Here is a 22,684-nt window from a genome sequence, read left to right as displayed (position 1 = left end):
GGCAGCCAAAACAGTATTTTCCCATGGGACGTGGTCTCGCTAAAGCCATGAAGGCCTGGGCTGGTGGAGCAATCAGAAGAAAGCATCCATCTGAAAGCTGCTGGAGGTTTCCTTCTTCAAGCAGCATTGATACACGTGACAATTGGCGTTGGATTCCTGCCATGGGTAGAATCAAGACTTTTTGAGGAAACATATTGTGTAGGAGATATGTAGAGAAAAGAAGCTGTTGAGTGAAAATCTTGTTTGGAAATGCTGAACAATGCTAAATGTTTAGAGGATATCTTCAAAGTCTTGTGAAAGAAGTTAAGGAAACTGTTTAGTTTATTATTCCTAGTATGCACATGTGAACTATCAGACAAAATTTGGTGGAGGCAGAAGGAAGCTCTGTGCTCTGCTCATTTGCTAGTTGAAAATAAATTATGTATTACTAAAACCTTGCAGCAGATAGTATTTTGAAGAGCATTATACATACTAGAAACTTTGAAGAAACAGTGCAAATCTGAGTTTTAATTGTTTTGGTAGTTTGATGTGCCCAAATTGTCGTTAAGCATCTGATTTCCACTTTAGATTAATTTCAATTATGTGTGCATTTCTACTTGTTTCTTGATGAACACATTCCACAGGTGTTGAAGTCAGGAAATAAAGTATTTTGAATGCATTTATTTTAAGTTTCTTGCATATTATCTTGCCATTCTTGGGTTTTTATCTTTTAGCAGATGAGATAACTTTCTTTGAGGAAAGCAGGCAAAAAAAGAACGGGAAGCTAGATACAACTTTTGAAAACAGAACCCAGTCTGTAATCTCACCAGCTCTAGGTAGAATCCAGTATGCATCATCCTTCTAACAACAGAGGATACATGTGTTCAGGATATATTTCAGATTATTAATAAAATAAAAAAGAAAGTGAAGCAGCAATCTTTACGTAGAGATTCTCTGAAAGTACTGCAGTGTAGACATCTACATGCTTTTCCATTTTACTAATCCATCAATACATTTGACAGGTTTAAGAATGTGTATGTTACGTAAAGGAAGAGGAAGCCTTTTAATACATAAAAGAGGTGATAGCCTCATCAATTAGGCAGGTTTTTCAGTATAGCATTTCTCTAAAGTGATTAACTTTGTAAAGAAGTTTTGTGAAGATATTCTGAATTTGAATGGGAACGAAAATGGCCTAATTTACTGAATGGACTTCAGTAATATTCTTCAAGTGGAAAGTCAGCTGATGAAATGATTTTTTTTTTCTGTCCTGTGCTTTTGGTTAGGGTTGTGTCTTTCACAGAGTGCCTTAGCAGGCATTTTGGATAGAAAAGTTATGCAAGTACCTTTATAAAAGGTGTTACTGAGAGGGTGTTAGCTTATCATCCAGCAACTGGATAAAATTACCCAAATCCTTTTGCTTCACAGGCTCATAAACTGCACTTCCAAAAACTTCCCAGCTGAAATCTAGTTTAGTAGTTTAAGGATGCACCAGAACTAAAAAATTAGTCTTTAACTATTGGTTGAGATATTAGCCTTTTGGATGTTTTTCCCCAAAGAAAAAAAGACATTTATCAAATGACTAGGGCTAAAGTTTTAATTGGTCCTAAACCAAATGGTTTTAGCAAAAGGTGTATGTATCCAAAAGTGATGTAGCATCTGAATAAATGATGCCATGTTTCTCTTTTGTGCACCTTCTTGGATTTTATACTCACTGTTATATAAAGTGCCCTTCTGAAATCAAGTCTTTTTCTGGGAACTAGAGCCTGCTGATAAGGGTCTGTTGGCTAAATACGTGGGAGCCTTCTTGGACTAGTGAAGCCCCTGAGTCTTAGTGGAAGTATTGTGCATGCTAGCTTTGCTCTAACCTCAGGTAGTCCAGACATCTACTTCTGGATATTGTTTATTTTCTGTGGCAGAATGCTGGAGAACTTGACTCTTCTTCTAGTCATCCAGGGTGGTGGCTTTTATGTTCAAAACAATGTTCTTATTCTCATTTATTCTGTTTTTATTTTATGGTAACAACTCCCACAAAGTAAAGCTGCCTACAAGAGTCATATATGGTATTCTTAATACTTCTTTGTGTGTGTGTGTGTGTGTTCCTTTTTTCATTACCTTCTAAGGGTGAGGTTTTACTACTAAGTCTTGACTTCTGCAGCTAAAGTGGGGTAGTATTTAATATTTCCTTTAATACTACTCAAACAATTGTAGGATTGTCAAGAGTAATAAGCAAGATCTTAACCCACAGGAGTGGAGCCTGTTAAAAGCACAATTTTCTTGCAGTCATTCTGTGCAAATTGACATTGAGATATGATTTTGTGGTAAGAAAGCTAAAGCCAAATTTTGTGGTGAGAAAGTCAAATTAAGAAAATAGTCTAAAACTCTCAGATTGTCTACTGAGAAGCCTTATATAAAGCTAAGGAGGTCTACCTCTATACTATGTTGTTTTGGGAAAATTATGATTGTGTCTGTAGTAAGACATTTTGTAATTATTTTTAATTTCAGTGGCACTTCTTATTTTATTTGAGAATTACTTGAGAAATAAAGTTATGGTTCCTGAAAACAACTGAAAAGAAAACAGAAAATGGTTTTTTATTTTTAAATTTTGTGTTTTCTTTGGCACCTTTTTACATTTCTGTAATAGGCTTGACATTATTGGACGGCAGTGGAGAGACAAAGGTCAAATAGTAAGTCATGTCACATCTTGTGTCTGTTACTTTTGTTAACAGCTGTATTCTATTTCAGAGTTTTATGCTACTGCCTACCACCTCAAAATATCAGTATTTCAGTACCTATGTTCTTATTATTCTCAGGAGTTTTTGTTTTTCTGGGGGTTGAAAAGATCTGGCTTGTGTTTTACCTCCATTTTATTTTCCCTTGTGATTGTGTGTTTTCAGGGGTGGAGCAGATGGATATGCTTTTTTTGCAAAACGTGATGGCTCCTGATATAGGAAGTTGGTCTGCTTTTGTTTGCTTCTGGTTTTTAACTTGTGCTTGTTTTGATTTTTTGGGGGGTTTTTTTGGCGCTTTTTTTTTGGTTTTGTTTTTTTTTTTTAGCAAGGGGAATGATTTGTCTCTGGAAGCTCATTCTGCAGGTGGAATTTCTGAACCAAGATTACTTTCTTTAGCTTTATGTGCTTTCTCTTTAGTCTTGTGTATTTCTTTAAAACACCTGTTTGGTCTGTAGATTCATAGCATATTCCTTGGTGTCCTGTAGGGGACCCTCTTGTGGTGAAAGAGTTCATTTGGTGTAAACTAATGTGCATTGCTAAATTGATGATTGATGTCCTAGCTCTCAGGTTATTTCTAGAATAGACACTTTCATGCCCCCCTATTCTGTAACTGAAAAGATAGGAATAGTTCTTTCAGGTATTCTGTGATGGGAAACTGCATCAAATCCTTGCTTTGAACAAGACAGTGATTCTGGACTGAATTTTCCATGTTGAGCAGAGTGTCCTAGATTGATGGTAATACCAAAAGTTTGAAGATGCAGGCACATTATGTTCTGGTTTTACTTATGCTATTGATGATACTCACTGGATGAGTTTATTTTGTTTAGCTTAATTTTATATTTACCATCCTAGGATCTCTCTATTCATCAAAAATGCTGTTTCAAATTCAAACAAGTGTCTTAACAGTTTACTTATTATTGGTTTAAAAAAAACCACGACACCATCAGTCTTCGTTTTACTCATTGCAGCTTTTTGATTTCAAAGGTAATATGGCATATCTTTCTGCTAAAATGATATTGTATTTTCCTTCTCGAGGACTTTCTAACTTCGTTGTGCTACCAAAGCTGAACTATTCTTTATCTTTTTTTTCTTTTTCCTGCATAAAAATACATGTATTATTTTTAGGGAGGACTTGTTAGTGTTATCTTCTGTAGCTCATGTGCCTTTTCTGTCAGTGATTGTTATAATGCCTAAACTTCTACTGTATTAGCAATTAAGTATGCTATTGCATGGTACTGTGTGCAGCCCAAAAAGTACAGTCTGCCAACTGGCAGCAGTCTGCAGACCATACTGTTTAGTCAAAAACTCACTGAAAATAATGTAGCCATGATGCTATTGATTTATATGTGGTTTTAATACCTCCCTCCTTTATTTACAAGTAAACATGAAAAAACATTAGCACACCAAGACATTGTGTTGCTTCATAATAGGTGACTAGATATTGCAGATGCATGTTGATGATCCATATTAGAAATATTTTAAAATCAATATCTGGGAATTAAAACTTATTTATTAACAATAAATTTATTTTAAATATTTATTAATTTATTAACAATACATTTAAAACCTCAAAAAAAGCCAGAACACTAAAACATAGTTCTTCCATGGTGATGTATTTTTATGTCTACTTTGTTCTTGTCCATCTAACTTTGTGACCAAAACTGAAATTTTTGTGAACTACCAGTATGAGAATTTGAGTGTGTCAGTATTTCTTCTAGAGAAATAGTTTATATTCATCCTGTTGTTTTGAAATGGAGCAGTGTTTAGTTCTTCCATTCATTAAATGCTAATTTCTTTTATTAGTGATTAAGTCAAGACCACATATTTATTGGCGCGAAGGGATGCCAGCTGTTTAGTGCTTTGGGTGGTTTTTTTGTTATTTTATACTCTTATATTTTGCCATAAGGAGTGTAAATCACACAAGTCTGATTAGTACAAGTGTTGTTAGTAAAGGCCTTACTCTTTTTGTATTATATATGGAAGTAGTGTTGTTGAATACCTAAGTTTATTTTCTTCTACTTTATTTTACTTCTTGCAAATTTTAGTTAGGTGTAGTGAAGTTTTTTCATATCTGGTATTCCTTTTGGAAAATACTGGATTACAATATAGAAGTAAAACTGAAGACTAACTAAAAATGAGATTTAAAAACAAAAAAGTATATTTTTGCACTTCACAAAGTCATTTCTTATTCACAGTATGTCTGTGTGTGAGTGTTTCAGATTGGCCCAGCATGTCAGTGGGAATTTAAAATTTGATGTAGAGATTTAAGAGTCATAGAGTGGCTTGGATTAGAAGGACCTTTAAAGATCATCTAGTCCCACCTCCCTAGCCAAGGATGTTTTTCAGTAGGTCATGTTGCTTAAAACCCTACCCAACAAGTCTTTGAACACTTCAGTGATGGGGGACCTGCAGTCTTCCTCCATTGCCACACCCCCTTGTTGTCCACTTCCCTTATGTTCAGTCTGAATCTATGCTTAATCCAAATTTAAATATTTTTAAATTGAAAAGAATATGTTTTAAGATTGTTAAACCTTTTTCTGTCGCTTGAGACATTGGTAAAATCTGTCTTTCTTACAAGTGCTTTCTTAGGTATTGAAAGGTGGGAATCAGGACCCTTGTATGTATTTTCCAAGCAACACAAACCAAACTATTTCATCCTTTTTTTACAGGAAGGGTGTGAAAATGCCTCTGATCCGTTTTTTGGCCCTGCTATGGACCTGTTGATATGGCCATGTCTTTCTGATGCTGGGCTCCACAGAGCTGGACACAGTATTCCAGGTAGGGTCTCACAACAGCAGACAAGAGAGGGAGAATTGTCTCCTGTTACCTGGCATGGGCCCAGGATACAGTTGGCTTTCTGGTGTGTAGGTGCATGCTGCTGGCTCATGTTCAGCATTTTGTCCAGCAGTTCATGCTAGTCATTTCCCCTCAACCAATTTATCCCACAGTCTGTATTGATAATGGGCTTTACCAAACCTAGGTGCAAGACCTTTCACTTTGCCTTGTTTCGTATTTGAGATTTTCAAGCCTGTCATTGTCATTCCCTCTGGATGGCATCCTCTCCTACTGGTGTAGAAACTCCATTGCTCAGCTTGGTACTGTTTATATCATGAAGATGTAATTAGGAAGATGTTAAACAGTACTGGTTTCAGTATAAACCCTGTAGGAACACCACTTATGATTGGTTTCCGTGTGGACACAGAGCAGTTAACTGTAACCCTCTGGAAAGGGACCTAGACTCTTACTCATCTAATAGTGCATCCATCAAACCATTAGTTCTTCAAATAAATGGCAAGAATGTTGTAGGGGACTGTATCAAAATCTTTGTAGAAATGGAGGTAGGTGGCATCCATAGCCCTTCATTTATCCACTGATGTAATCAGAGGCATGGTTTGCCCTTGGTGAAGTATGTTGCCTATATCTAAGTACCCTCTTGTCACCCATGCTTGTCATAGTGTACTGGTTTGAAAGCAAGCTGGTGAGACATTCCAAGTCAGAACTACAGTTTAATAGAAAAATTAAAATACGAGTAATTGTACAGAAATGGTATCAGATTCCGGACACTGACACTGTGTTAGTCAGGGTGGTGGTAGCAGTCCAATTAGATGGTGGATGTGGTTCTGTTGAAATGGTGATCCCTGTAGAAGGGAAATAGAAGTCCTGTAGTCTTTCTCTAAAGGTCCAGTGATGGTTATGTAGCTCTTGTCCTCTGGGAATACAGTATGTAGGGCTTCCCATGGTGTTCCAAACCTCATATTATATCCAGGTAGGAATGCTTGGTTCATTCCCCTGGATGGAGCATCTCACAATGGGATGATGTTATTTTTGAGTCATGCAATGAGGCCTGATGGCCCATTTGCAGAGATAGCACATGGAGGGAGTTATCAGGGATGAGTCATAGAGGAGATAAGGAGCACTGCCACATCTGTTATAACAGCTTATGAAGATGTAGCAAAATTCATACTTTTGGTTACATCCTAAAGTTTAACCTACGACAGGTCCAGAAGGACCTGTTTCATGGTTTTACTGGGCAATATGGTAATGCTTGCAGATTGGTGGTTCCCATGATCCTTTTTACTCTTTTTTAAAAAGGACATGAAATTCCCTTTCCTCCAGTCTCGAGGGACTTTGTCTGGCTGCTGTAAGATAGACATGAATGCAAGAAATACCTGTTATGTGAACAACAAACCACTGCTTTTGTCAATAAAGGAAGTTGCATTTTATATGCAGAGATTAGGGTCTTTTAATTTTTCCAAATGCAGTGAGGAGGTCTCCAGAACTCTAGAACACACTTTGATGTTTATGTTTGTCATGTTGTTACAGATTCAACATGGAGGAGAATGACTGGGTGCAGCTGGTCTAGTTTTCCCATTTAACTGTTTTGATTTGGGAAGGAGGTACACTGTTCTTGAAGAATGACTTCAGATAGTGTTCTTGTCCTTTGCTGTTATGGGGAGCGCACTATTTCAACTATTTGAAGTTTAGCTTCCAGTTTAAAAGGTATGCAAGTATTCTCATATTTGTCACAATTTTTGTCCACAGGATTTGGAAAGTACTACAATGCCATTTCAGGTGCAGTTGAAATAATGGACCCAAATTGCACTTGGTTAGTCGTGATAATACAGAGGAAATATACCTAAATGCATGCGTGTGGTTATATTGTCTGTAAAATAAAATTATTTATGCATTCCTGTATTCTTAAATGGATTAAAAATCAGAAATGCATTATGATTTTATTAATCCAGAGCATTACATTTAAACAAAACTAACTCTGAGAGCTGTGCTGAAGCTTTTAAATGATCCTGTACTCTCAAGTAAGTGATAGAATTGTAACAATAACTCTGAATTGTGGTGCTTGCAGAAAGCAGTTATGTGACTTGGAAAATTCATGTCCTACCCAATTCGGTGCATCTTCTGTGTAAATTACATCTATGAATGCAGTTAGTTTTAATTGAAGTAGTTTTGAAAGTTACAGCTTGAAATGAAAGCTGGCACATCACTTATCCTGTCCTTGATGTAAAAAGGGATTAAAAGAAAGCTTTTGATTTCTCACATGTTCTCCCATCTGAAAGGATTTCCTACATTTATCAAGCACTGCATCTCCAATATTGAGTATTCAGAAAAAAGCAAGTGCTGGTAGAAGACTGTTCTAGTGAATGAATGGAAACAGAGCATCCTGTGTGCTCACTGAAGAAGAAAGTAATTAACTTGTTGCTATTCTGTGAGGGTGACATTGTGTGTGATAGGTCCATGTCTATCTGGTAAGTTCTGTCTACAAGTGAATTGATGTTTATTTTTGTTCCTTCCTCCTGTGATGGTACTGCTCTGCCTTCACTTCATTTTTTTACTATGCCACGACCAAGGAGTACCTTGTATTTCTTGCCAGTTGTTGCCACAATAAGTCAGTGATTTATGCCAATTAAACTATATTACGAAATTACTCAGTTAAGTTCATTGCTGTATTTTGGTTATGCTGATGAACTAATCTGAGAGTATGCTGATTAAATCATGTGTAAGGACAGTATCTTTAGTATAAGTTGGGTGGTATTTTTGCTTAGAGCACTGTTAAGGCATCAACATTGTAACAATGACACTATATTATTTTTATTGTGCTTGTTTGCATTCAGCAAAGTAGTGAGTAAGGATTCAGTTTCTAAGGGAGAGTGTGTGTTTGAGGCTGTGTGTGGGTGTGTATTTACCCACAAGTGTTAAGAAAAGCATTATACTAGTGCTTGTCCCTTTTTGAATCAAACGTATGTTTGTTGCAAGAACTGCCAACAGAGACTATATAACAGTAATTTCTTTGAATAGAAAAGTATGTGTGAAATATACATCAAACTTTTTTAATATAATGCATTTACACATTGATTGTGTCTCATACTGCAACATTAAGGAATTGAGGGGATGGGGGAAATTACTCTTGTTTACTGACGATGTCTGTTAAAAAGCAGTCAGTCTGGTCAAGTCACCTACAGCCCTCTTACAAATTTCTACCTAATAAGTAGATGTTAACAGTGCATACTGTCTGTGAGTGACTTCTGTGAACTTGAAAATAATGCACTATTATTTTAAGAGCCTGTTGTGTCTAAGGTTCTAAGTTTTCTTCTGATTTACTGATCAGTCTTCTGGTGACTTTTAGGTTGTTGAAAAGTGCAACACCTCACAGATGGATTTTCTAAAGAACAAGAGTATTTTTGTTGTGACTACTCAGCAGTTCATGGTTCTAAAGAGAATACCTCTTATTTAGGAATGTAATATGGAAAACTGGAAAGCACAAAGAAACACTGGCGCCCTGTGCCAAGAGAGTCTGATGTGACAGTATGCAGCAGTGTAAGTTTAAAAATCTTGCAAGACACCAAGAGAGAAACAAGTCTTGTCACTTGCATGTGAAGTGTATATATCAGCTTGATTGTTAAAAGACTTGAGTTGTTCAGTTGGAAATGTACTAGTCTATCCTAGATGTTCAGGGAGCCCAGAACAATCCATAAACAAAATTTTCTTGCAGGTTTTTCAGTGGTTATACCAGCCAGCCAGGTTATTTCATGCTTTCCCCCCTCACGCCCCATACCATGTAGTATTTTGATTTCCATACAAATTTTTCCAGCCTGACAATCGTGTTTTGAAATACTCAATTCATAACACAGAAAATTATTGGTCTGTAATTGTTATAGAGTTATTATTAAAAATTTACAGTAAACCAGTAGCTCCCTCTGTCCTCCCAGCTGCTTTATTTTCCCGCTTGGGAATATGGACTGATTAAAGAACTAAAATGAGGGTTTGTGTCTTGTGTTTTTGTAGTGATGATTGGAGAGGTGGGGGTACGGAAGAGGCTGTTTGGACTGAGTGTAAAGAGGTTGGGGTTTATGTTTTGTTTTTCTGCTCTGAGGGTATAGTCTTTCAGATTTTAGAAGATTAATAATAATAAGTGAATAATAATTTGTAATGCTGTAAAGATTTAAGTTATGATAGGAACCCCTAAACAGTAATTAACATGCTTAGAAATAAATACAGTGAAACATCAAAAAGAGTACTGATTTCAAGTTGCAGGTAACTGAGATGCTTGATGTATGAATTTATGTTAAAGGGGGGAAGTTTTTCAGTTTATCCTTGTTCTCAACATAGTGCATGACATACATCTAAACAGAGAACTAAACTTATTTGTAAATGTAAAGCCCCAACTGTTATAAGTTTATAGTTTCTGTGAGATTAAAAAAAAAAGAAAAAGATACTGCTTATGCTTTTGATACTTGTTTCACTGCTAATTTGAAAGTTTTGCTTTAGTAAATTCAGTATAATTACTTTAAAAAAAAGATGCCATCTAATTCTCCTTGATAAAGCTGTATAAAAATATTCAAAAGAGTCTATGGTTCCAAGTTTCCATTAGACAAATAACTGCAATATTGATACAGTTTTAGGTATTTATGATACCAAATAGCCAGTGAAATAGTTATGCTTGGAATTCACTTCCAAAAGGAAGATAAAATGTTTTGAATAAGGATATTTTTTTTTCCTGCTTGTAAGTCAAAGTTTTGATTTCTGCTGATGCTTTATAAATTTCCGGCTTCACTTGAAAGCAAATACTCGTGCTGTAGCTAGTTATGCCTTGTAATGTCTGTTAGTGGCTTATCTTTTGTCAGTGTTTCTGAGCTTGCTCCTGTTAAAAGTTAGTAAGAAAAAATCCAGTTTACTTGGCAAAGAACACATTTAAAGCCTAAGGTAGCCTGCATTCTTTTTGTCTTTCAGTATGATGAACTACAATCACTTTAACTGTAGGCTGAGGGCAAAAGTGTCACTTTTCAGGGGACACACAATGTGCTCTTTTCTTTTTTCAGAGTATTTTTGTTCTTGCATGCAAACTTGATGGCAGGGTGAGCATCTTTATCTGACATTAGATATGTTCTAAGTAATGAGTAATTTTTGCTAGCTTTCAAATGGCATCTGTATTCTGCCTTTATATAAAATCTCAGCTATCCGAGGTACACTCTTGCTGACCTCTTGAGTTGTTAACGTGCACTTGAGTAGGCTGAATGTTCTTTGGGTAAACTGAAGATTGATACATCCCAGGCCTTGACAGCTGCAGTGTTTTTCTGTGCCAGCTTCAAACAGTGTAAGTAAGCAGTCTTTTTTCCATAGAAATTGTTTGGCTCCCAGGGCCATGCAGGGAAAAGCTTTACCAGGTCCATGAATTCTGCCAAGAGCTTAAAAAGGCTGTTTAAACTTCTTTTCATCTTAAACCTTAACAATTTCTAACTCATACTTATTCCATTATGCAAAATGCTTAATTAATCATATTACTGAGATTTAAATGAAATAGCCATTAAAATGTTTGGCATGTTAAAGAGAAGAAGTCCACATATGGTAACTCAACATTCTTTGACTAATTTCTTTGTAATACTTTGTTGTCTTAATGATAAATTTTGTACATTTCTGTGTAAACTTTCCTTTTGTGAAATAACGTTATCATATTTTTAACTTTGGATGAAGTTGTGGTTTTTTTGTTTGATTGGGTTTTTTCTTTACTGGTACCATTTGAAGATGCGTTTACATCCTTATTTTTTTGGCAGAAGTACACTTAGGCAGGACATTGCTTAGTTTTACATGCATTTAGAGAAGTTAAAGTACATATTGGGTGCATAGTGAAAGGCAAATGATGATTTAATTTCACATACCTGTTGATATAATTGCAGCATTTCTTTATAGTTCTGTGTGGGCTCATTCATAAATTGCAGTAGTAACTTTAACTATCAGTTTGTCATCATTGAAAATAAACAACATGTATTGAAATATTATTGTTTTGCAGTTTTGGAAATTCCAATGACTTTTCACTTACTTCCATAGGATTTGTGAAGGCTTTGGTTTGTGTTTTGTGGTTGCATTTGTTGTTATTTGTTTATCTTTTAATGGACACCTTTTAGCCTGTTCTGTGTAGCTGTTTCTTTGAAGTTTGTTTAGTGGTCATTCAGTATTCCTTATTGCAAAGAAGATTTATTTTACAATTATAATGAGTTTTTTACATGTTGTTTCATCTACTGTTCTTTTAGCACAGAGGGAAGAGTTATGTAAGGAGTAGCAATTTCACTGACGTGACTACAAATTTGTGGCTGATTTTACTCTTCTTTGGACAACTTGAAGTAGCCTGTTTGTGGCATAGTTACAGGTTAAATCAAACTGCTTGTTTAGTTAAAAGAGATAGTTTATACCTGAGTGTTTGTGTTCTCATTAGAAATGTTTGTTGAAATTTCCTATTTTGTATTTATATTACCAAAGGGAGATACCGCAAAGTTTATGTGGAAATTCAGTTGTCAGAGGCTCCGTACATGCTGTATACTGAGCAAAAACTGTGGGAGGAATGTGAAGACTTCCCTCTCGTTGTACATATATATAGTACATATTTGTTCATTAGGAACAATTCAATACTTGTTGCTGTGGTTTTCCATTTTTTTTTGCTTTTATTCTGTAATTGTGGAAAGCTGTGCTCAGAAGTATTAATCTGAAAGTTCTGCGCTTTTCCATGTTCTTGGATTGCCTTAAACTGTTTCCCAGCTGGGACCAGAAATATATATCTGCGTGGTAGGACAAAAAGCAGACACCCCTGCTTGTAGGGAGTCTCATGGTGTTTGATGGTGCTTCTTAGATTCATATGGAAGCCCAAGGGTCTCAGCTCTTCTAATATATACAAAAATAAACAGAAAACCCAACAGCTACCTCTGTGGTTTGTGTTCAGGGCAGTAAAGGGGAAAGTTAAGGAAGCATGCTCATTAGCAGATCCAAGACTTTAAATAGGTAAACAAAATTAACTAAACATAGCTCATGAAGTCATCAATCAGCATAAGAAACTTTTGATTGTTTGCTATTCTACCTGAAAACACTCAGATTTCTGAGTGTTTTCAGGTAGAATAGTATTAGCGTTTTGTTCTATTGGGTCTTCTCTGCTGTAATGATTTTGTGGCCTTTAGACTGATTCCTTAGTGATTTATGGTAGTTTCGTATGCAGTACACAGTGGATTCTGTATTAAGTATATAAAAATGCTCAAACACTATTATGTAATTTCTGCTCTCCATATTTCTGATCAGTTGAGAAGTTTGAATTAAAATTATTCTAAAATTGGAGTAGATACATTGGTTTATTCCTGTTATTATGATTCAAAGATTTCCTTATGATGAAAGGCAGCAAGGCTGGTGAAGGGTCTAGAATGCAAGTCCTGTGAGGAGTGGCTGAGGTTGTTTAGCTCGGAGAAAAGGAGACTGAGGGGTCCTTTTCTCATCACTCTCTATGACTGCCTGAAAGGAGGCTGTAGCCGGGTGGGGGTCAGTTTCTTCTCGTGGGCAGCCAGTGGCAGGACAAGATGACACAGGCTTAAGCTGTTCCAGGAGAGGTGTAGGTTGGACATTAGGAAGAATTTCTTCACAGAAAGAGTAACTGGGCATTGGAATGGGCTGCCCAAGGAGGTGGTGAAGTCACTGTCCCTGGGGGTGTTTAGGGAAAGACTGGATGTGGCATTTAGTGCCATGGAGCACCTGACGCAGTGTTTGGTCATAGGCTGGACTTGATCTCAGAGGTTGCTTCCAGCCTAATTGATTCTGTGATAGTGTCATTTAGGCTGGAAGGATCACTGATTTAATGTCCTTTGAAATAATTAAAACAAAATCTTATTTTATTTATGGTTGTTTAGAGAGATTTAGTCTGGCTTTGTGGCTTGTTTTTTGTGTGTTTGTTTTGTTTGTTTGCCTTCCCCCTGACTTATCAACATAAGCGCAAAATTTTTTTAGATGTTAAAATTACTCTGAATCCAGCTTCTGTGTGGATCCTAATGCTTTTTGGAAGCCTGTTGCAATTGTCCAAATCTGAAAAACATTTTTATTTTTAATTCTGTTTCTGCCTGAGAAGAAGCAGTAGGTCATGCCTGGTTCACAGTCTGCGCACATTGTAACTCTTCAGGTGGCCTGGCAAGGCATTTTTGTCTTTTATTCTGAGGACATGAAACAAGTGCACTCTTTTTGTAGTCTTTCCCACTGATACATAGAAGTTCAGTTTACTAAATGTGTAAGGTGACAGCATGAAATTAGGGGCTGTGCTTTATTTTTTTACTTAGTAACCCAATTAATATGGTTCTTAGTGTTTATCTTTTAACTTGATTCTGAGCTGAAAGTTAACCTATTTTTAGCACTTGTACTGAACAAAGACTTGGATACTGATGCAAAGTCATTTGAGTTACTAATTATCTGGTGTGCAGTTCAGCTTTTGTGTTACCTTTCTATAAAAATGAATGAAGTGCTCCTTAATGCAGTTAGTTAACTGTTTGTATGTGGAATGGTCACTTTCAGTTTTGAAAAGAATGCTTACATTAGTAACCTAATTTGATTAGAGAAGGATTGTGGTTTTTTCAAGCATTTTAGAAACATCTTGTTCCTCTTTCTCTTTTTGCACAAATTTTTTTAGTAATTGTTTGATTTTGTTTGAAAATGCAAGAAACACAGTTAGCATTTTAAAGGCTGTGCACAACCTGTGGAAGACAGTTGAAATTTTTCTGCTTTTAAGAAAGATTAACTCTTTCTGGTGTAGTGCATTTTGCATAAGCTGATAATGGTCTTGAATTACAAGATCTTTTTGTCAATTTGGTTTTTAACATTTAGATTTGACATTAGAAAGAATTTCTTGTCAGGCACTGAAACAGGCTATTCAGGGAGGTGGTGGTGTTGCCATCCCTGGCAGTATTTAAAAGCTGTAGATGTGGCATGTAGGGATTTGTGGTGGTTGTAGCAATGTTAGGTTACTGGTTGGATGCCTTGACCATAAATGTCTTTTCCAGTCTAAATGATTCTCTGTTTCCAAAACACTAGTAGACATAGCTGCACTCTAATTATTTTTCCCTTCTGAATAGGCCTAGCTGCCATTATGCTATGGGTTTAGCTTATCAATTCCTAATTTTATGTTAAACTGTTTCAGTAGGTCTCCTCCTAGTCTGGACTATGGTTTATATACATATATTGTCTTACTGGCCTTCCTCTTTTGCTGGCCTTTATTGTTCTCCCCTAATATTTTTATATCATCAACAAATGGGTTTAGCTTGTAAAATAACTGATATTGGTGCTTCCAGTAATAAAATCATATTGAAATAACAAGACACCAGTGAAAAATAGCAGCTTATGTGTAGTAGAAAATACAGATGTGGGAAAGCTTTTAGCTGACATCTAGTTTTCACAAACTTCTGAAGTCTGTTTGTAAACAACAGTGTTTCCTTGCTCACTTGAGTTTTCTTTCAGAAACTTCTGTATACTGCAGGTTAGATGCCTGCGTGTTAGAAGACTGTTTTACTGCATTTTTTAAAATAAAGAGCTGCATGTGGTAAATCTTAATGTTGAAGCAGGTATTCTAGGCTTAGTATTTAATAGAAATTGTGTCAGTAACAGATAATAGCAAAAGGGAGCCTTGTTTGAATAATGTCATTTCTGTTGCCATATGTTACATTGCATACTATTTTAATATTGATTGTAGGTGTTTATTTTACTTCAATATTCTCTATGGTTAAAACTTTCTTTATTCAAGAGAGCCATCGGCTGTTTTTTCATGGAACAGTGAGTAACTTGCAGGAAATTCTCACTAGATTAGGGTTTTCTTGGCAATTGTCTTTTGAATATGCTCAGTATAACCTTTTTTGTCTGTAAAAGGCATTATACATGTAATGTGTTTTTTCTTTTTTTTTTTTTTTCCTATTTCTAAGGCTGATAAAGAATTTGTGTAGTTTCTTTGGAAACATCTCGAGGTGTCAAAGTCAGATCTTACTCAAGCTGTCAGCTTGGTTGTGGAAAGGTGAGTTTGAAGATTTAACATGCTACTAAAACCAAAAAGCAACCAACCTCCCCTGTTCATACCATAGTCTTTATCTTTCTAATTGAGAACCATGTAGAGTTCTAAAAATTTATTGAAAAAGTTTAATTGTTCAATTTCATCAAGAGTGCCTAGAATACATTGCAGAGTTTTTCTTTTTTTTGGTGCAAGTTGAAGCCTGCTTTAAAATCTGTTCTCACTGAAACTGCTGTGCTGCAGTTCAATGCCATGTTAAAATTATAAGTGTCTTGCCATATTTTTTTTCCTGTTGAAAGAGCAAGAGGATGAAAATGACTGGTAATTTTCCAGTGTCATAAGCTGTTGGGTAACAATTATATATAAATTATGTTTATCTGAATTCTTGAGGAAGTGAAAAGCTAAGACTTGGTAGTAGAAGAGATAACTGTCATACGATCACAGAACATGCTGCATTGGAAGAGGTTGGAATCTTTGAGTCCTACTTCTTGCTCTGCACAGGATGCACCAAGAATTGCATCATGTGTCTGAGAGCACTGTCAGAATGCTTCTTGGACTCTCTCAGGCTCGTGCTGTGACCACTTGCCTGGGGAACCTGTTCCAGTGCCCAGCCACCCTCTGGAGGAGGAACTTGTCGCTGACTGTAAAAGCTTCTATCTTCATTAATACAGACAAGCAGGATCTTACTTCTGCAGCTTATTCCTCTGAGGATAGTGATGGTGATGATTTCTTCATCATGCTTACTATCATCTGATTCCTGTAAATGTTAGTTAATTATCACGGTATGCAAACAAAACTGTTTGTTTTGGAATACTAATATTTATGAATTCAGATTATTATGTGGGTGAAAGATAAGGAGAATGTGAATGAGTTGGCTGTCAGAATTGAAACACTCAATTTTCTTAGGGTGTGAAGAGTTCCCTCTTTTAAAATGAAAAAGGGGATAAGGGGATTTTTTAAGAAAGAGAAAAAGAATGGATTTTAACTTTTTTTAATGGCATGCCAATTTTACTTGGGAAGCTTGTTGTAGATTCATGAGGGTTCCTGGCTCCTTTGGGTTTCCATTGAGTGCTTTGATCTTAGAAGGCACATTTTGTTGTTCACATCTTTCCTTCCTGGACTTCTTTTGTCATGTTCTTTCACTTGTGAAAATACAGTATTAACTTCTTTAGCTAGGAGTGCATTTCACTGAATCATGGTATTGTTAGGGTTAGAAGGGACCTTGGGAGATCATCTAGAGCAGCCTCTCTGCTGAGGCAGAGTCACCTAGAGCAGATTATACAGGTATGTGTCCAGGTGGGTTTTGAGTGTCTCTAGAGGAGGAGACCCTACAAACTGCCTGGGCAGTCTGTTCCAGTGCTCTGATACCCTCAGCATAAAGAAGTTCTGCCTCATGTTGAGGCACCACTGAAAAGAGTCTGGCCCCATCCTCTTGATACCCCCCTTTGAGATATTTATATGTATTGATGAGATCTCTTCTCTCTCAATAGTTTTTTATAGTTTTGTCCTCTGTTCTACCTTGCATAAATGAAATTTTTGTCCAAAATTAAATTTTGGAATGAAATTTTTGTCCAAAAATACAGTTGTGATTATGTAACTAGAGGTAATATTCTAAAGGATTCATGTCCAGAGGAAGACAGTGATGGTGTAAGGACATGCAGGTTATTTTAAAGAGAACTGTTATTGGGGGTTCACATACGATCGCCACTGATGATATCAAGTAACTGCTGGCTATGTACTGGGACACCTAACTGCACAGAGTAATAACTTAGCTGTTTAGACAGTATGCTATCCTTACTATTGTTTTCTGGTTTGATTTGAGAAATAATTTTAACATAAGATGAAGACTGATGCACAAATTTGTAGCATTCTTCATTTATGTTGAAATAGAAAACCATAATGATTTCTTTGCTAATAAAATTTGGTCATGTTTTCATGAGGACATGGTGATAGAATTAATCTTCCTTCATAAAACATAAAAAAAATGAGAGAACTGCCTAAAACCTATAAATACAGCATTTAATATATGTAAACATGCATTGCATGTATATAAGCACAATTATACTGAAAAATTTAAAAAACTTTATTGTCCTAGCCACATTTTATAGATAGCTGAACAATGCAGAAAATTGTAATTCTTTTACCTGAAGCTTAAGAAGGCAGAAGCAGGTATTCAGGCTTATTAACATTCTTTATATGTGTTGTATATAAAAAATAATCAGGATTTTAGGATGAATTGAAGCATAGAGCTGTTAGAAAGCGTACATTTAAATAATGGTGAACAAATCAATTATTTGGAGTTCTTGAACTGTGTGCCTACACAAGTCTCTCTTCTTTGTTTATTATTTTTCATGTCTAGGAATATTTTTATGCATGATAGATGTCCATTGCTTTAAATTATTTTATGCTTTATTTAGAACAGAATTTGGTAATTTTGTGTATTATCCTTATTGTTACAATGAATATGGTGCTCTTATATACCACCTTGATGGACAAAAGCAGAATAATAAGCTCAAATTTTTTGTATGTGTTTTGCACTGTTTAGAAGCTGATGATTGCTATGTGAAACCCTGCCAACATACTTTTGATAACGTGCTTGTCTAGTTTTTTTATGTCCTCTACTCTTTAGAATTACACTAATGCTTTAGAACCTTTTTGAACTCAAGGCTATACATGTATATCACAGTTTCTCCATGCCTCTCTGAATTATGGAATTAAAAAAGAAGAAATTGCTTCCACAGCATCTTTTTAGGTGTTATCATTACTCCTTAGAACCCTGGAATAGGTGTGGATGAAACCCATTCAGTATATAGGAGTTTTATTAATCACAACTTTGAACTTTTGGGTTGCTTTGATTTGACAGATGGAGTAATAGTGTGTATTTTTCTCTTTAATTGATGTAGCTTCAACTCTTTTGCCTGAGAATGGTCTAATTGCCTTTTTGGAAATAGTTTCTAGCCCAACTTTACCTGTGAAACTTCTGCACAACCAAATTACAGCCCCATAAATTCTATCCTAACTTTTCCAGTTATTACTCTCCATAGTGATTTCCTTACTAGCTTCAGTTTCATGACTGCACTTCTTCACACACTCATCCTTTCAGATAAGTTTTTGTCTTGTTCCCTACCTTATAGGAGTAAATAATACTGTTTTTTTATGCTAGTATCAGTTTATCTTAGTTCCAGTACATTGATTGCCTTTAAAGGGAATCTGCTATCTACCAGTGCTGCTGTCCAGAAAATTACGGGACAATAGATTTTCTGGCTTTGTTAATCTGGGAAAAATACATGGATTTAAAGAGTTTAAAAGATGGGATGATCAAATAACTGTTACAAGCAAGATGATTTGTGAAGCGTGCCACTTGGGAGGATCTGTGCTGCTTGCAACCCATTTTTCTATATTATACAGAGTTTCAGATGAGCTGGAAATTGAAAATTTACACTAAAATCTGATAAAAAAGATTTAAATCTTACAGATTGTTTTTCTGTCTCATCTGTATTAGGAACAACAGAGACCCAGTCATATTCAAGTTCAGAACTTTTTCTATCTTACTCAGGCTTATTGTGAGATTCTGAGATAGAAACAAAAGAATGGGATGGATTTAAACCTTTTTTATTTCTTCTTGTGACATAGATACCACTAGTGTTTGCATAACTTCATTTTTCAATGTGCTCTTTCCACCAAAAATTCCATGACCCAGAAACTTCCATTCCCTGCCAAATCTTTGAGACTGCCTGAGGTCATATAAGCCAGATAAGTAACAGAAGCAGACAGAACCTAAGAAAACACAGGCATGTGTACCCTCCTAGATCATATATATTTATATAAAGAATCAGACAATATTGTCTAGTATATTTCAGTCATTAAATTGATGGAAGAGATAGCTAGGCTTTTTTCACAAGATTACAGTTGCGAGAATAAAAAGATGCAGGACAGAATGTTCTCTTAGAACCTTACAACTTACTCCACAGGTGTGTGATGAAGAAAAGAAGATAAATATTAGGAGGAATTGGGCAATAGTAGCTTTACAGTAGGGTCATTTGTATTTATAACATTAGAAAATTCCTTAGAGTATCTTTTTCCAAACGAACCAGGAAAATATAAAAGATTTAATTTGGGGGGCATAGGGAGAAATTACTAGTACCTTGCTGTTATTTGTTTGTTATTTTTCAATGCTTTCATGGCCCCAAAATAGAAGTTCTCCTGCCCTAAAATTGTTAAAGTATAGCTTGTACTTTTTTATGGCTGTGTTGCTGATTCCTGTAATATACCAATGATATTGTACTTTTCAGCAGTCTTTGCAGTTCTTGCTGGATAACTGTAACTATATTCCCAATTTAATATTCAGATATAAACAAAAAATTATCTTTACTGTGCAAATGAGAAATGCCTTTGGGATATGTAAAAGCCTCCAGGTATTTTAAACAAGCCATTGTAAAACTACTACTCATGTTAGTATACTTTCCAGCTACTTTAAATACTATTGATCTCAGTATTATGTAAAGAGTATGCTATTTCTAGTTTGCTGCCTTTTGAAAGATTTTTTTATGATTTTAAAAAAAGTTGCTAGAAAATAGCTCTTATTAGGTAAATGTATGTGTAAACTGAAATGGAGCTGGGTTCAGATGAGAGTGTGAAAGGTTTTGAAATATTTTTGCGAACTTCAAAACCCTGCTTTAAGACTCTTCCTTCTGTAGTACATGCAAGCATGACAAGTCAACAGACTGATTTTCCTCTAGGGCTTCTAGCTGACTCTTTCCCTTTTTTCTGGAAGGGGAATGTAGAAGGACCCATTAATGATCAAACTGTGGCAATGATAGAAGATGTGGTAGATGTACATGGGGGTTGTGTTATGTGAGATGGTATACTTACCTTGGGAAAGCCTGCCTTATGCAGATGTTTTTCCATATCTAGATTTCAAGTGTTGTGTATTGCAGGTCTTAACAAAGGCAAAGAACGGATTTATCATTTCAGGCCACTCTTAATAAACATGGCAACCTGAATGTTAGTGCCAGTGATTGAGAGTTTTGTTGTTGTTCTTCCTGAGAACTTACATCTGTATAAAGGTGAACAGATGGACAGAAATATGGCGGAAAAGCAAGAGATCAAAAATAACCAAAGAATTTTTGGAAAGGTAATTGCAGGAGCTTTGCTATTCACAGGATGCTGCTGTGGTTTGCAGAATCCTGTGAATAGCAAATTGTGGAAAAAACATAAACAGGTTGACATAGATTCTTCACTGACTGCTGATATGCAGATTTACTGAAAATGGCAAGTACTTTTTATGTAAAAAGAATAAGTGAATGTGCTGTATGAATGAACACTTTAGATGCCCAAGTTAATTGAAAAAATTAAAAATGTGTACCTCACACCTTTTTGAAGGGACGATAAACATTGTGCAGAAGCTTTCTTAAAACACCCTTTTACAAATTAACAGGAAACACAATGGCAGGAGGACAATGATGTAAACAAGATGTAAGCCATTACAATTTTGTCAGTCTGATTTTAAAATACAATGGACTGTCCAGTTACTATCACACAATATAGTGGACAGAATAATAGAGCATAAGAGTACAACCTTTCTGGCTAAGGTCAAATAATTGTGATTTTCTACAGTTAATGAAAGTTTAATATCCTGTTTCATTAAAAATTCTCAGAACGTTGAACATAAGTCAACATTCCATGGAGAAGAAGGTATTATGCAGTTTGCATGTGTGCATATCTGCATATCGGAGCACAAAATATTGACATGATAATTGCAGTCAAGCCTGATTGAACAGTGGCCTCTGGGAATTCAGCTGGTGTTGTACCAACTGGATGGCTGCTCAGGACACAGTTTGAAATGCAAGGTGCAAGTTAGCACTTTATTCAGCACAGGCAGGCATCATTTAAAAATCCTTGGGGGAAACCCTGGTGATGTGCAGATGTTAAAGCAGTCTGTTCTGAAGTGCTGATATTTTGAACACTGTAAAAGACTTGTGTATTTTAGATGAAAAATGTTTGCAAAATTATTGGGAAAAAATAATTGGGCAAAAATGTCACCTTTTTTTGTACTATTTTGGTGTAAAAATACATTTAGTATCTTATGTACGTTGCTTAAAATAAGACATCATCATATTCTTAAAATAAGAGTCTTAGTCCTTAATGTATCATCTAATAAATTAAATCAATCAAGTTAGAGATGCAAGAAAATTTGTGTTTCTGTAATGATGCCTTTTCATTTTGATACATATCATGTAATATAGAACTGGCTCTATAGATAATTTACTAAGGAAACAATTTCATTTAACATTTATAATTAGATCTTAAATTATTTTTGTAAAGAAACAAAAATAGGTATATATAATTTTTATAGAAAGTAACTACTGTTAGAAGAGCACTTGGAAAAGTGCAAAATGTGGTATTAATTTAAATTCTTCATTGCTCCATGCTGTCTGAATCTTTTGTAAGTACTACTATAAGTATTAAAAGAAAAAAGTAATTATGTATATCAGTTGTAGTTCATGAAGTATAAGGATTTTCTAGACTCTTAGATGAAATTTAACTCATGATTAAGTGAAAATGATTTAGCTTTTTTTTTAAAATCAGTTCTTAGTACATGGAAATGCAGTGAGGTTTCTACTTGGAAGATTAAGGCATAGGCTCTGTTTCTACTAACCAATGACTATGCAATCACAGGGATGTGACTGTACACAGTAATTACAATATTGGTGCCATATTTACGATAACGTTGACAGTCTGTGCTCTACAACTTCACTTTGCACGTGGGTGATTAATTATCTATGTAATACAAACAGAGAATGTGTGAATTATTGAAGTCTGTAAAATACTTGGAAGTTGGAGGACAAGGGAGATAAGGTAATCAAATTAAAGCTGCATCACACCAACTGATATTTTATAACCTTTCTAGTTCTGCAGCCCTTTAGAATCAATGAAATGTGTTTCAAAAGTCACATTGTTTCTCGAAGCAGTTTATTATATTTAGAGATACACTGTTAAAATGCAACCTTTACTGTTTACCACACTGCCCAAAGTTTGCATTGTAACCTTCACTTTCTGTTAAAAGACCAAATTTGTAGATGCGATTTTGGTTTTGTGATGTTTGGGGGTTTTTGTTTAGTTTTGGTGTTTGGTTGGTTTTGTGGTTTTTGTTGTTGTTGTTGGATTTATT

At 35.5% G+C, this 22,684-nt stretch overlaps 1 protein-coding gene across 1 annotated transcript in view; it reads left to right on the top strand.

The window, feature by feature from the left end:
* The first annotated feature begins 9,508 nt into the window (after positions 1-9,508).
* CNTLN (centlein) overlaps positions 9,509-22,684 on the top strand; it is a 174,571-nt gene continuing 161,395 nt past the window's right edge. The window contains 2 exon segments of the mRNA XM_054289514.1: positions 9,509-9,526; positions 15,431-15,519. Of these exon segments, the coding sequence (XP_054145489.1) occupies positions 9,509-9,526; positions 15,431-15,519 (107 nt within the window).

This window comes from Melozone crissalis, unplaced genomic scaffold, assembly GCF_028551555.1.
Source record: "Melozone crissalis strain CALT ecotype California unplaced genomic scaffold, PUWL_Pcris_2 ptg000005l_1, whole genome shotgun sequence".
Taxonomy (NCBI): domain Eukaryota; kingdom Metazoa; phylum Chordata; class Aves; order Passeriformes; family Passerellidae; genus Melozone; species Melozone crissalis.
The sequence above is the reverse complement of the archived record's forward strand: the minus strand, read 5'-3'. Positions and strand labels throughout refer to the sequence as shown.